This window comes from Patagioenas fasciata, chromosome 22 (assembly GCF_037038585.1).
Source record: "Patagioenas fasciata isolate bPatFas1 chromosome 22, bPatFas1.hap1, whole genome shotgun sequence".
In the NCBI taxonomy this organism is placed as follows: Eukaryota; Metazoa; Chordata; class Aves; order Columbiformes; family Columbidae; genus Patagioenas; species Patagioenas fasciata.
In genome coordinates this window covers 6,076,478-6,092,242 of record NC_092541.1, presented here as the reverse complement: position 1 = coordinate 6,092,242, position 15,765 = coordinate 6,076,478, and the positions used below count along the sequence as shown (strand labels likewise).

Sequence of the window (15,765 nt, the reverse complement as noted above, 5' to 3'; positions counted from 1 at the left end):
TCAGGGCAGATTGTTTCAGGGCTCTGGCACCCTCAAAGTAAAGAAGTTTCTCCTCATGTTTAGATGGAACCTCCTGTGTTTCAGTTGGTGTCCATTGCCTCTCATCATTGAACACCACCTAAAAGAGTCTGGCCCAATCATCTTGACACCCAGGCTTGAGATACTTATAAGTATGAATAAGATCCCCTCTCAGCCTTGTTTTCTCCAGGCTGAACAGACACAGCTCTCACAGTCTCTCCTCATAAAAAAGATGCTCCAGCTCCCTCATCATCTCCGTGTCCCTCCGCTGGACTATCTCCAGTAATTCCTTGTCCTTCTTAAACCTGGGAAATCAGAATTGGACACATTAGTCCAGGTGTGGACCCATCAGGGCAGAGTAGAGGGGGAGGAAACCTTCCCTCAACCTCCTGTTCCAGTGGCAGAGACGAGACACCTGCTGAAATGAGGCTGAGCCTTTTGCTGCCTCCCCAGGGAGAACAGGGGAATGAAGACCCATGGATGTCTCATGCTTAAGAAATGCAGCAAATTCAGCTTACTAAGTAACATGAAGCAGGGAGTGTATAAAAAATAACACAAGTGTATACTTCTAGATGATTCATTATATTTAGTGTGCATTTACTTCAGGTAAATGATTAATCAGAAATTTAAACTGTGACCATCCACTGACCTGTGAGCAGTAAAACCTTTGCTGTACAGCCAACTTATTTAGCAGAGAGAGCTCAAAGTGGGCTCACTCAGGCTGTCATATTTGTAGAATAAGGTGGTTGACTCCTGGACAAATTGCAGACAGTGGGAAAGGTCTGTATGAGATTCGTGCACCCACAATTTGTCAGTGTTCGTTTGCTATTCTGCTTCCTTGTGGGTTTCCTAAAAGGAGTTATTGGCCTGGCTGCAGCTCAGGCCTCTACCTCCTCTGGAGCCTGGGCCAAAATGCTGATGGTTTGGCTGGGTGGGGGGCTGGTGTGAATCTGTCACAAGAGGGGAAAGAAAAGTTACATCACCTCTTAACATCAACTGCAATGGCTGAAGATCAAGAGGGGAATATTACAATGGAACCAGTTTTAAGGTTTTTCCATCTCAAGAAAAGACTAAACCAGATAGTGTTGCAGAGGACAGATGTTCCTGTGGTTATGAGCAGATGAACAAATTGTTAATATGTCAATACAAATGTTCATGTGTGTGCTGCTTGCACTTCACCAGAAACTGGAGCTTCCCATGCATTGACAAGGAGAGGATACTGCCTTCACCTACTGTGATATGAGAATATTGAATATCATGTGTGCATAAATGATGACAGAAAACATGACATCACAGGATCTTCCCCTGCAGATCCCTGGGGGCACAGGGGAAGCAGCACCGCCAGGGCACAGCTCAGGGCCCCATCCCACAAGCTCAGCCTTGGACAGACACATCCCCTCCCTCCCTGGGATTCTTGCACAGCCAAGGAAGCTCCCTGCACCAGGGTGTCTTGCACAGCACAGAGGTACAAGGCACTGTCAGACACCTCGACTTCCTCCACCTGCAGGACGCTGTATTTCCCCGTGGTGTTCAGAGTTGTACTGAAACGGTCGCTGCGCTTGAGGCCAGATCCTGTGTGATATGAGACCAGCTGGGGAGCTTGGCCTTTCCTCTGCTGGTACCAGAGCAAGCCATAAAAGTTGGAGGTCTGGTATGTGCAGGTAGTTTGGAAGGTGTCTCTCTGCTTCACTGTGACTTGTCCTTCTTGCTGGGTGACAGTGACCTGCCCCATGGTGCCTGGAAGAAAGTGAAGGTCAGGAACTCTGCAGGGAAGGGCTCTGGGAAGCAAATCAAGAATGGATGGAAAACCCTGCTGAAGCAGACTCCTTGTCCCTTACCCTACAGGAAAATCCTTATGCCTGGGGAAAGGGAGGTGGACAGTAGTTCTGGGCAGGAGGCTGGAGCTCACAGGCAAGTGTGGATTCTGAGGAGAGCTGTTCTGTGTCCCTGCTCCCACTGCCCAGAGGACCAGGGAACAGCCTGTCATGCCTGACCTTCATGGTTAGGTACCAGCACCCCTGCAGCAGGCAGAGCCATCCATGGAGGTATAGAAAAAAAAAATTATCGTTCTTCTCCGTACTTCTCCTCTTAGAGGGCTCCTGACCCCCTGAGTGTATAAAATGCTGAGCCTGAAATAAGGGAACCCTGGCTGTGACAACAACAAAAAGGAGAAAACTGGGAGCCATGGCTGATGTGCCAGCCAGGAGGCAGAATGGAAACCCTATTAATGTCAATCTCATGGGTGCTTTATAGTCCTTGGGGCGGCTTTGACAAGATCTGCTAATTTCTGTTGAAAATGGAGAAATGTGAGAGTGTAGAGACAGCTGAGATCTCCCATGAAGACAGCATGTGGATCAGAGAAGAGCGACAGAGAGAGATGGATTGAAGGCAACAGAAAAGCAGGAGAAGAGGTCTGAGATCTCTCCCCTTTTGAACAGTAAAAACACCTTGAGAGAGCCAATGTAAAACCACAAATGTGAGCTAATGTGTCCCAATCTTTTCCTATAATTCAAGATTATTTTCCCATATGGACCTGATACGGCTGGTGAGGGTTTCCACAGGAGAAGAAAGAATGTGTTGAGGAAAATCCAGGACTTACCCAGCAGTTGCCCCAGAAAGGCAGTGAGGACGAGATACCCGAGGTGCATACTGAGAGCAGCCTGCCTGTTGAGTGAGAGTCAGAAAAGCACCTCCCAGCCCCGAGATACCAGAGCTACCGGAAACCACTCTGGTGGGGGAGCAAATGTAGAAGTGGGGAAGACAACTGATCTGTTCTTCCTGTGCCTCAAATGCTCCTTCTGGGTTTCTCCCTCCTCCAGCAGCACCACCTGTGGCTCCCTCAGCCAAAGACTTTGTCAGCATTTCCACAATGAGGGGTCCTGGGCACTCTGAGAGCCCCAGTCCTGGGAAGGGGCTGTTCCCAGTCAGCTCACAGCGGAATTCTCAAAGCCCCAACTGGAATCGCCTGCAATTCTGCACAAACACTTCTGAGTCATTTAGGAGATCAGAGGTTTCTTTCCCCATGGAGGTTTCACATCTTCCTCTGGGATCCTCAGCTGTCTGGCAACACTGTTATTTCCTTTGGGAACAGAAGTCTCTTCTGTTTCTCTCTCTTCTCCCCTTTCTTTCCTCAGCTACCTGGGTACAACACCTCTCCCCCAAATCCTCCAAACCAGGAGATTATTTTGCTGTGGAGTTGCCCAGGGGTTCTGGCCGTGTCCTGTTTCTGCTGGGAAAATCCACAGTGTGAGAGAGGAACCTGGCTCTAGTGGGGTTGCTGGGTTCCACAAACTCAGAGGTGACAAGGACAATGTACTCCTAGTCTAGGGAAAAGGGTGAGGGCTCACCAGGGAACAGGGTGAGGGACCAGTAGGTCACCCCCGATTCCCAGGGAGCACATGGGGCACCCATTGGAGTGCTGCACTGTGAGGGCTGGGAATGGGGTAGCCTTGCACCCCAGAGCTGAAAGGGCATGTGAAGGGGTGGGGGTACTGCAGGTGGGGACCCCTACTCCCATTCACTTTCCAAATGATACCAGGCACCAGTAATGGCAGAGCTAACAAACTGCTCATTATCGTTAAGTTAACCTGACCTGAGCAGGCATAGGCCTGTGTTGTGCTGAGCTGTATAGATCACCTGACGAATTTGGCAATGTTGCCACAAACACATCCTTGTGTTGATCTGGGATTGATGCACTGGTCTTTCATATAAATGTCCTTTCACTCAACACTAGAAATTAGGAGTGGTGTATTTCTAAGAATGTCCCATGAAAACTGAAAAGATGACAGTACCAGCAAATCTCTGCATGGCTGGGATTTGCACTATGTGCTAAAACCCAGTTTGAGCTCCACATTATGCTCCATAACTCAGGGATCCCACAATTGAAAGGGCATTGCATCACCTGTGCCATCTCCTTTTACACTCTTGTTTTATCTCCAGTATTTTAATCAACATTCTGTGGAGTCAGAGTCTCATTCTAACTGAGATCCATCTCCACCCATGCTCCACCTTTATCATTAAAAAATCACAGTTCCAAGTTTCTAGGAGGAGTTTTCCCTGTTCCCAACCAGGTCCATTGCCTTTTGCGATGTGCTCAAGCAGAGTTTGGCTCCATCTGGCTCCTCATCCTGCAGTCAAGTGTTAGAAGCACCAAAAATCTTTCTCTTCTCAGCTTCTCTTTGGGATACTGAAGAAGGCAAGCTCTCCAAGGATGGAGACTCCATAACCACTCTGGACATCCTGTGCCAGAGCTCACTCACCCTCACAGTGAAACAGTGTTTCCTGGTGTCCAGACAGAGTCTCCACTGTTTCCCTTTGTGCCAAGTGCCTCTTGTCCTGTCACTGGACACCATGGGGAAGACCCTGGCTTTGTGTTCTTCACAACCTCCCTTCAGATATTTGTAGACACTGATGAGATCTCCGTGAGATTTCTCTGTGCTGAGCAGTCCCAGGCTTCTCGGTCTATCACCATGTCAGGGATGCTTCAGTCTCTTCATCATTTCAGTGTCCCTTTATTGGACTGTCTCCATGATGCCTGGCTCATACATTTCCATAGCGCAAACACACACCCCCTCACCCTCTGGAGTCACCAGCACAGCCGCACTCCTGCACCCCTCAAATATCGCCATGGGCCCTCAGCCCATCTCATAGCCCTGCCCAGAGCCAGGGCCCTCTGACCCAGCACCTGGGGCTCCCCCTTCTCCCTGGCATGGCCAGTCTGATGTTCACTGACAAAGAGATGCACACAATCACCCACTCGTCTCACAGTTATTTCCACACTCTTGGATCCCTCAAACATTACCACAGCTTGGTAGCATCAGTCTGTTGAGCAGTCATGTGCTGGCCTTGGGCCACCTTACCCACCGCTGGCTTTGGCTTTAGATACAACTTTTCCTCCTGCTCACTGGGCAAGCAACTTTGCAATATGGCAAAAAATTCCACAAACACACGTGAGCATCAACTTAAATTCAGAAAGAACACCAAAAACCACTGAGATCCCTCCAATGACTTCTCACACATGCATGTGTGATGTTGTCCCTCCAGTTGCTGACACAGAGACTGACAGACCCTGTGAGCAGAGGTCTCTTCACCAGCTGCTGGCTGGAGGTCTTGCTGCACACAGCACGGTCCATCCAGTTACTGGCACCCAGTTCTCTCTTTCACACCACTCTCCCCAACTGCTGGCACTCAAACAGGGGACGTTACACAGAAGGATGGTTAAGAAAGGATTTAATAAGAAAGCGGGGGAGCTGTAGTGGTCAGGCATAGGGATCATCCCAACAAATGCACTGAGCAGTCCTGCCTCACGTGCAGGTACCGACTTCTATTTTCTTCCTCCTTTCTATTCAGTCCCCTTGTTCCTCCCCAGCCTTCTCTTTCCTCCTCCTTTGACCCTTCCCCTACACATGTGGTAGCTGGAGGACACAGTTTTAAATTGCATATCTGAGCTTTAACAAAGTAGCAAAAATTAAACCCCTTCTGGTTGTTTTTTTCCAAGTCGAATTTTGCATTAGCACTTTAGCAGGGGAGTCCCTGTGTTTACAGGGCAGAGGAAAGCACCTGCTCAGGGATCCCTTGGCTGTGCTGGTGGGGAAAACCAAAATCCCAAGAAGAGCTCCCATCTGTTCCATGGGACGGTCGGTGCAGCAGGAGCGAGGGCTGTGCAGCTGCCCGTGGGCAGGAGGATCTCTGATGCCCGCCTCCCTGTGCAGAGCAGAAAGTCGCTGCTCCTCGCCGGGAGTCGGCGGGTGCAGTCGCTGTTTCCCGGCCACCGCCGGCCACCGCCACTGCTTCGATCGCGATTCCACCCTGCTGTGACGGGGTATTTCTGTCTCCGTCCCGCGGGGAGTGGCAACGGAAATGTCAATGGCGATGCCGATGTTGATGCTGAAGCCGGTGCCGGTGCCGCTCGGGCGACGGAACCGTCCCGGGGCCGGGCGGGAGAAGGCGGCACCGGCGGGCGGAGCGGCAGCGCCCCCTGGGGGATCCGACCGGGGTGGTTCACCCGCTCCCCCCACCCACCCGACCCCGCCCGCGGCGGTTCGTGCCCGGCCGCAGCCCCGGCTCCTCTCCCCGTGTCATCCAAGGCGCAGTAATACACCGCCGCGTCCCCGCGCCGGGGCCGGGAGAGCCACAGGGCGCTGGACCGGCGGTCTGCCGCCACCGACAGCCGGCCCGGCGGGTCCGACAGGAGCCTCTAGGACTGTTCACGAGGAATTCGGGACGTCGGCCCGGTAGCTGACGGTACCAGGCGATGTAGTAGTACGATTGTATGTTGGGATGTGAGCAGCTGATGCTGATACCGGTGCCCTCGGTGGTCTCTGCCGAGGGCTCCTGCTGCACCTGGGCTCTGCCCACAGTCACTGCAGAGAAAGAAGGAAAAAAAGACCAATGATCATCAAAATTCTCCCAACTCGGATTTTCCACAAGAAATTGTTAGGTAGACTGGCAGTGAGAAGGAGTTGGACAAGAAAGGATGGGAAGATGTACCCATGAACAGGGATGGAGAGTGGTCATGTGCTGGATGTGTGTGGAGCGAGAGAAGAAGTTTGGGGGGATTTTGGAACTGATGTATTGTGACACAGAAAGAAAGTCAGATTAATGGATGGATGGATGAAGAGGGGATGAGAATGGGTGTGTTGCAGTGAAGTACGGAGGGCTGAATTCCGAAAAAATATATGTTGAAAGCATAAGGGGATTAGATTATGTATTTGAATAATGGAGAGGTGCAGGAAAGCAAACTCTCAGAGTGAGAGAGCAGAGGGGTCTTCAGAGAGTAGGAAGAGTGGTTACTGATGGAAACGGCCTGGAGAGATAGGTAGAAAGAGGAGCGGAGAGATGAGTGAAGGTAGGAAGAGTGGAGAGCAAGAGTGAGTGTTAAAATGAAAGTGGGCTGAAATCGGGTAAATAAGAAGTGTTGAATTTACAGAGAAAATAGTGCGTGTATGGAAAGATAGGTATACCTGCAAGCAGTCTTGTAATCACAGAGACAATGGAAAAGAGGGAGACTACCCAGAAGCGACTCAAAAGAGCTGTTGAAGGGGAACGAGAGAGGACAGAGACAAAAGGAGAAGGAAGAGTTTGTGGTGGGTCCCAAGGGAATACACCGGGCAAAGTCTGGGCGGCCACCCAGCCCCGCCAGCCCCGCGCACCCAGGAGCACCGCGGCCAGTCCCGCCAGCCCTGCGCCCCGGCACCGCCGCATCCCGCCGCTCCGCCGCCTGCGCCTGGCTGCCCCCCGCCAGCCCCGGCTCTCTGCTCCGGACGCGCCGCCTCCTCCTCCCCCTCCTCCCCGTCCTCCTCCCCTTCGTCCTCCTCTCCTCGCCTCGCCTCTCCTATCTCTCCTCTCTTCCGGGCTCCGGGGCTCTGCACGGCCAGAATTTTGGCTTCTGGGAAATGGACTCTGCCCCTCCTCCAGCAAGAAGAATCCCACACCGTGCCGGCTGCAGCCTGGGGAACAGCAGGGCCCTGACGCAGGAGATGGACCAGCTTCCCAGAGCTGTCTCTGAGCTCAGGAGCTGGAAATAGCAGCCACTGGTTTCTTGCGGTTGGCAGCAAGGAGGCTGAGAGTCTCCTTCCATCCGCCTTTGTGTAGTCCCAGTACAATGCCTGAAAGTTGTGTTGTGGCAGAGGGAGTGTGAGGAGAAATGTGAGTGTGCAGGGGTCAGGGAGAACAGGGGTAAGGTGGGAGTTATACAGTGAGAATGTAAGTGATAATGGACTTCCAGGGGTCATATAGGTTGGCCCTCTGGTGGAAAAGGTTCCTTTAGACCAAGTTGTTCAAGGCCACATTCATTCCAGCCTTGAACACCTCTAAGGAGGGAGATTGCACAACCTCACTGAGAATCCCGTTCCAGTTCTTTTTTCTTTCAGCCTATTGCTTAGGCAAACTTCTTCACATCTCATTTACTGGTCCATTGCCTCTACTCTTCTTGATGTGCACTTCTGAGTCTTGGTCCATCTTCTCTCCATCTTCTGATGAAGAAGTTGTAGAGAGCAAGAAGGTCTTACATGAGACATCTCCAAGATGGGCAGACCCAGTTCTCTCAGCCTCTCCTCAGTTGTGAGGTTTGGCAGCACACTATGCCCCTTGGTGGCCTTTGTTGGACTCCTTTCTATACGTCGATAACCTTCTTTGACTGGGAAGCCCCAGCCTGGCAGCAGCACTCCAGGTGGGTTCTCAAATGGACAGAGAGGTAGGGACACTTTCCTGCACTTGCTACCAATACTTGGGCTGTCAGAGCTCAGGATGTGGTTGGTCTTGGCTGCAAGGGCACATGCTGTCTTGTGTTCAGCTAAGTGTCTCCTAAAAACACACATTGTCTTCTGTGGATCTGCTTCCTAGCAGTGACACCCCAACATCTGTTACTGCATGGTCTGGTTTCTACCCCAGAAAAAAACCTTGCCCTTGCTCTTCTTGAGCTTCATGAGGTGCCAGACAGACACATTCTTCATTTTAACACAACTTATCAGCTCCTTAATGAAGACATTCATGCTCCACATGTACAGAAGAGGGTGTCAAAGGTCCTTTCAAACTGCAGGTACACACCTCCCCTGCACTTCCCTTCTCTACAGTGTTGGTTACACCATGAGAAATCGATGAGGTTGGCCCTTGGCTACACTAAATCTTCAGCTCAGAGGCAGCTCCACAGAGAGGAGAATCAGCCCTGGGTTTGCCAGCAGAACTCCCTGGCACTGGTCTCACTGCGGTCACTGGAGGGAAGGAGGGAACCTCTCGATTGTGCTGTCTCCAAGTTGGACCTTAGCTCAGGCAGACAAACATTCAGGAGGGGAGATGGGCTCAGGAACTTTATTCACTATGCAGAGCCCTTCTTGGAAAGAGGGTCTCTTCTGTTCACCCCTGTGGGAAAATACCAGGCTTTGGAGGATGTGTCCTCAAAGCCAAAGTCTCTTCCCTTCCACGGACAGTTGCTGCGCACTCAGACTGAGATTCCAGTGCGGGACATGGTGGTCCTGGGTGCTGAAGTCCAAAGCAGTTATCAGTTCTTTGTCTTTCCTGTGCAAGCCACGGGGTCTTTCCTTCCACTCACAGCACAGCGACAGTAGAGTCCATGTTCTCTTCATTCAATACCTGTCTCATCCAAGGTCATAGTCCCTACATGGCACAACACCTAATCCATGGGCTGCACAAGTACCTTTGACATTGTCCTGGACACAAGCGTGGGCTCTGTGCCGTGCCAGACACATTCAGCAATGCATTGGAAGCACATCCACTCAGGGATGGCCAGCACATGGTTGTGCAGGATTTCTCAGTCTTTGTCCTTGCCCATAAAGCAATCCCCACCCTCCTCAGCTGTCTTGTGGCTGTGCCCTCACATGGAGGGAGATGTGGAGGGGACTTCCCACTGTGCTGAGGCATTTCAAATACTGTAACTTGTAATTAAATGAAGGATCTAAACTGGAGCGAAACCATCATTGTTGTGGCTGGAAATCAACAGTAGAGGAGGGCAAGTTTGGAGGAGCAGGAAAAGGAGGGCTCAGGAGACAGGTGCTGCATTTCAGCGCCTCTTGCATGGTCAGATCTCTAGCAGTTTCATGCCATTGAAGTGCACTTGGGCTCCTTTTGACCCTGGACACATGTTGCTCATGAACAAAGCAATAGAGAGTGTCCCTGCTGTGAGCGCCTCATTTCTTCCTGATGAGTGACAAGGACACACGCACACAGGCTCATACACACAGGTGTGGAATCACGCACAAATTTGTGCTCTCAAGTGAATTCACACAAAAAGAGCTGCTCACAATAGCACACAAGACAAGAATACATGTAACAACACAAGAAACTGTAGATTCTATTGAGGACACCTGGGGGGAACCACAGCAACGCTAGAGCATTCTGGGGAAGGACAAGGCCCCAGGCAAGCCCATGGCATTGTCTGTGTACTCACAGACTGCACAGAGAGGAGATCAGTCAAAACAGTCCAATAATTTGTCCTGAGGGCAGTGCTGGGCAGGATGGGTCAAAACCAGCAGCATAATGCACACACCTGGGGAGGAAAAAAGTGAGCATTGGGGGTGAGCTGAGGAGGGAGGGAAAGAGATGGATATGGTGGGTCCTTATGCACAGGAGCATCTGGGGATCCAGCTGAGGATCCCTGGAGCTTCTTCTGGAGAGCGACACTTCAGTCATAACAGGGTGTCCCAGAATGACAACATTTGTCTGCTTCAGACAAATGCAGCACTTGAGCTGAGTCTTGTGCCTGCACCGCTTCATTACTACCCTAGAAATCCTGGGGGCTTTTCATCTCAGGGATTAGAAGAAGCCTTCATTGTGGAAGGGGTATGACACAAACCTGGATATGAAAAGGCAGCAGTGCAAGAAACCAAAGCACCACCCATCTCATTACCTGTGATGGTTTGCATTCAAGATGAGCTTGTCAGAAAATTGTTACCCCTGCAAGAGTGCCTCTTGCCTTGCGGCAATGTAGGGCAGGTATAAAAGGCAGACAAGGCCCTGCCTGCTCTCTCATCCACTTCTCTTGCCTCCTTCTGTTTGGGTGCCAGGTGGGTCTGAAGTCTCTTTTCCTCTTCCAAAGTCAGATCTTTCCTCAATACACCTCTTAGCTGAACTTGGCTTTGTTCACTTCTTGGTCCTGGAGCTCCTTGCCATGGGAGTGGCAAACGTGGAGAATGTCTGCTCAAAGAGCTTGGGTCTTTTGGTTTATTCACTGGAAGAGAGGTTCCCTGCTCTTTGTAGAGACATGGCAGGCTGAATCAATGAAGACTCTGTGTCCCTGGCACTGCTTCCACGTCCCCATTCAGTAGTGACCTTGGTTCCTTTGTGACAGTGTAAGCATGCTGCTCTTCACCCACCTTTGTGCTCTGCTTCATCCCTGCACATCCAGAGCCTTAGAGCATGTCCTGCTATGACCAGTGCCTGCCCTGCCAGCCCTGCAGCCCAATCCCACTGGCCAACAGCCGCAATGAGCCATATGTCAGGCAGAGCCAGAACTCCACCGTTGTCATTGAGCCCTCCCCTGTGGTGGTGACCCTGCCTGGCCCCATCCTCAGCTTCTTCCCACAGAACACCGTTGTGGGCTCCTCCACCTCTGCTGCTGTTGGCAGAATCCTCAGCTGTGATGGAGTGCCCATCAACTCTGGCTGCTGTGACCTCTCTGGCATTTTCACTCGTTATTGTGGCAGAAAGTGCCTCCCCTGCAAAAGCTACTGGACGTGGCCCTTGGGAAGGCTCCCCAGGAAGTACAGACATGGTGCTGGACAAAGAATGAATCCATGAACATGGCTCATGTTTCCTTATCAAATTTTTCTTTCTTCCTTTCTTCCTGTCTTTCTCTTCCTTTCTTCCTCTCTTCCTTTTTCCCTTCCTTCCTTTTCTTCTGCTCCCCTAGCTGCAAGGCTCTCCAAATCCAGCCTTCACTCTTTGTGAAATGCAGTCAGATACTCTGTGTGAACTTTAAAATGGCAAAGGGGTGCAGACTCTCACTTGTCCCTGGTGATCCTTGCATCTAGGGCCCCAGTTCCCTCTTTAGACTCTTTAAAGATTTCTGCATCCCAGCCTGGGCCTCTGAGTGGGACTTTCCTCCATATGCACCCTCCCAAGCTGCTCAGGGAAAATGAGCTACTGAGACCCAGTGCACTGGACCGTTTTGGGGCACTATCCCGTGACAGTATGGAAAACAACCCAGCCACCACAGAGCAAGTGGCCATCAGCCCTCACCTTGCAGTGTTTTGACCCAAACATACACCCAGAGTTCCTGCAAACAAGAAGCACAACCTCTGTTATCCTCAGTTGAGAAGCTACAACTCTGTGGGAGGCAAAGGAGGCAAGACACTGCAGGCTTCTGGGCATGGGACACCTCTTGCTCTGGTCACTGCTGTGCTAGGGAAGGAGGAGAGGACAAAAGGTGTCCCCAGGGGACAGCAGGAGTGTGGATGGATGGAATATCCTCAGGGATGCCCCACGGCCTCACCTCCTCAATTGATTGAGGGCCATGGCCAGCACACATGGGCACCGGCAGCAGGGATTGGTTCCCCCCTGCAGCCCTACCACCACCCCTACAGAACCTGACAGGGCCCAGGACTGGGCAGGCATGCAAGGCTGACACCATTCACAGATCAGTATCGGGATTAAGCACACTGGGTCACACACTGGAGGCCCTGGAAGCCCAACACCCCATGGGCCAGGACAGTCCAAGGACAGTGACCAGCACCCACAGGTCCATCACTGCTCTGTGGTGTCTGCTCATCCCCAAGAGTGGATGGAGCAGCTTTCCTCGAGACCAGGGCCCCCAAGGTACTGCTATGTCAGGACCTGCTCTGCTCTCTAAAAGCTCTGTGCAGGAGCTGATCATCCTAGACCCCTTGAGAAGTGCAGGTGGCAATGGAACACCTGTGAGCTGGCTGTGGTAGGCAACGTTCATTCACAACCATCCCTCTTGTTTGACCAATGCTACTGGGCACTGATTTGATCAAAAGAACATCTGAGGCCTCAGCCAGGGTCAGTGTGATGAGCAGAACACATCTGTCCATCCACCCATCCACCCAGTCAGCCAGCCAGCCATGCACCCATCCACATAGGGGGCTGTGGATATTGCCCTTTTCCCAACTGGAAAGTTCAAACACTGGCAGAGATCCTTTTCTTGTGGAGGGACAGTTTCCAAAGTCCTTCATCAACATCACCTGCTCTTGCCTGACTGTCACGATTTAACCCAAACCAGCAATATAACCACAATAGCCACTTGCTCACTCCCCCACCTCCCCACTGCGAACAGGGTAGAGAATCAAAAGAGAAGGGAGAAACTCACGGACTGATTTAAACACAGTTTAATAAAATAACTTTAATAGACTGCTACTAATAGTACTATATATAAAATGGAAATGGAAAATAAAGGTACTCAATGTAATCCCTCACAAACTCTGCACTGCACAGCCATTCCCAGGAAGCAATACTTTAGTCCCAAACAGCCGATCCCAGAGACGAAAGAGAAAAAAAAGGCAGAAAGGCCCAGAGGCTACTGCAAAATGTCAGGATGGCCAAATTTTGAACTAAAGGAACTCATGAATAGCACTCCACTAAAACAGAGCAGAACCATAACAGGTCTTCATCCCCATCCATCCTGACTCCAACCCAAAACCTAGCTGGAAGATCCCAACCATCCTTAAATATGAAGCACAATGTTAATGGCATGGAATATTCTTACTGATCAGCCTGGGTGTCAGTCAAGGTCTGGCCCATCTATGTCCCCCTTCCCAGCTGCCCCACAAAAGGAGAAAGAGTGCTCTGAAAGTCCTTGGCTCCCAGATAACAATTAAAAAACTTTAACTCTGTCCTGGGGTGTTATCTTCTTGTTCTCAAACTAAATCCACATGACCATGCTGGCTACAGAAAAAGAAAGTGTTCTAATGGCATGAAGAAAATTAATTCTCTTTGAGGCAAAACAGCACACTGATTAATGATGAAGTGGGGTGACAGAGGTTTTCAGCTATTGATGTCATTTCCCTTGCAAACAGGGTTGATAAGGACTCTGTAAGCCAAGCTCTGCAGGTCTCAGTGACACAAAACATCTGTCCCTTGAGCATTCCTGAAGCAAATCACCAATTTTCAGCAGCCTTCCACAGCTTACAGACGGTGTCCCTACAGAAAGTTGGGTCTTCAGGGTCCCACAGCTTGCAAAGCTCAAAAGAGGGGTTCAGGCACAGAGGACCCAACAGATTAGGCAAAGTTCCATGCACATTCCTCCTGCTTGAGACCTGGGGCAGAGACACTGACCCTCTCCATCTCTTTGGCCACAGGACACATTCTTGCCATCTCCAGAGAAAAGGACCTCCCCTCCTCCCACACCAGACCTGCATCACTACCACTGGGGTGAAGTGCCAGCATCTGGGCAATCCAGCTCCTCACCCTGCCTGGGACTCCCAGAGTCCTCCACCCTCTCCCTGCCCCACAGGCAGCCCCAGGGCACAGCACCAATCCTGCCCTGGGGATACAGTGGAACCTGCAGACACCAGCCCAACCACAGAGTGCACGCTGGGACATCCCCCACGGGCACTCAGCTGCCCAGCAACTCCAGCACCCCTGAGCCAGGCCAGGCTACAGCTCTGCTTGTGGAACACTTGTCCCAGCACAGGTGTGGTGGGTTGACAGAAACCACTTGACTCCCTGGCACCAGAGGATCTGGTCCTGCCCAAACAAAACCCTACACTCTGTGGGAGGAGAGGAACTCCCCACAGTGCACATAGGGAAATGACTGGAAGAAGGGAGGGACGGGAGGAAGGTGTTTGAGATTGGTTCTTCTTTCTTATTATCCTACTCTCATTTCATTGGTAATAAATTCAACTGATTTCCCCGAGTCGACTGTTCTGCCTGTAATAGAAATTGATGAGTGATCTCCATGTCCTTATATTGATCCGTGAGCGTTTCTTTGTATTTTCTCCCCCTGTCCAGCTGATGGTGGGGGAGTGGTAGAGCAGCTTGGTGGGCACCTGGCATCCAGTCAGGGTTGACCCAGACCCAATTTGCCATGCCCATCCTGGCCTGACAGCATGGTAGAAATAGTCAACAATGTTCTTGGTACAGAAAGGACGCTTCAAAAGCAGAGCCACCTGGGAGAAGATGAGCACAAAGCCCACTGCCCATGCTCCCAGCACCAGCAGGAAGTAGACTTTCTTTGTCATGATAGAGTGTTTTACAGAGTATTTGCGTATTGTGATATAACGATCAAAGAACATGGTTGAGAGGGTCATAAACTCAGTCATGCTCATGAAGACATGGAAAAATGACAGCAGGAATCTGAAATGGTAGGCCTGGTGCCAGAAAAATTCTCCAGCATTTTGAGGACAAGGGTGGTGGTGCAGGAGATCTCCAGGAAGGAAAGTCTGCCAAGGAAGAATTAGATTAGAACTACAGGGACTGCTCACTCCACACAGTGACAAGGATGAACCCATTCCCACCACTGTTAGGAGACCCATGGAGAAGACTAAGTCACATGCCACTTTGGGTTCACCATGTTTTGCTATATTTGTGCTTCATTCAGGGCAACGTACTGCTCTGTTTGGAACAGCTTTGTCATGTCCGGAAAGAATCAGCTACCCAGCCTAGAGAGAGGAACCAGAGATGTCCTGGGATAAATCCCTTGTGTCTGTTGGTGTTGGAGAAATAAAATCAATCACAGCTGCAAGGCAAGGTAACCACTTGAGTGCAGATGAAAGCCTGACCCTGCCAGGGCTGAGGAGCAGGTGGCAAACCACAGTAAAGAGAACATGGCAGAGCTCTGACAAACATTTCTGGTTTGTTGGAATGGGTCTTTGCCATGTACGGGCTGACTCCCACTGCAACTCTGAAAACTCCTCAGGGCATTGGTTTCTTCATTGCATCATTCCTAATTGCACCATGTGAATGCCCAAGGATCCTATGAGTGTTTCTCCATACGTAGGTTTGAGATCCTTGTGTGTATCCTCGGGAAGGGAAAAAACACTGGACGGGATCTGTTGGTGTGTTTTCACAAGGGAGATAAGCGCTGATGAGACACCCACTACGCTGAGCATCTCCTTGAAGGACTTGGGGTCAGTTTGCTGAGACACCATGATCTCCCTGTGCCATGTCCCCGTGTGAAGGACCTACAGCTGTCACTTTGCCTTCCTAAAAGGCAAAAAGAGCTCAGCATTCTAGGTGGGAGGAGGACAGAGGCAAGAGGAGGACCAGGCTTCCATGGGCTGGAGGGGAAACGGTGACCTCTGCGATGCATTTCTGAGACAACGCTGCAGGTCTTTA

At 51.0% G+C, this 15,765-nt stretch overlaps 1 protein-coding gene across 1 annotated transcript; it reads left to right on the top strand.

Moving 5' to 3' along the window:
• The first annotated feature begins 10,890 nt into the window (after positions 1–10,890).
• On the top strand, positions 10,891–11,271 carry LOC139829641 (feather keratin Cos2-3-like). Its single transcript, XM_071818112.1, has one exon. The coding sequence runs from the start codon at positions 10,891–10,893 to the stop codon at positions 11,269–11,271; it is 381 nt and encodes a 126-aa protein (XP_071674213.1).
• Positions 11,272–15,765: the final 4,494 nt, after the last annotated feature.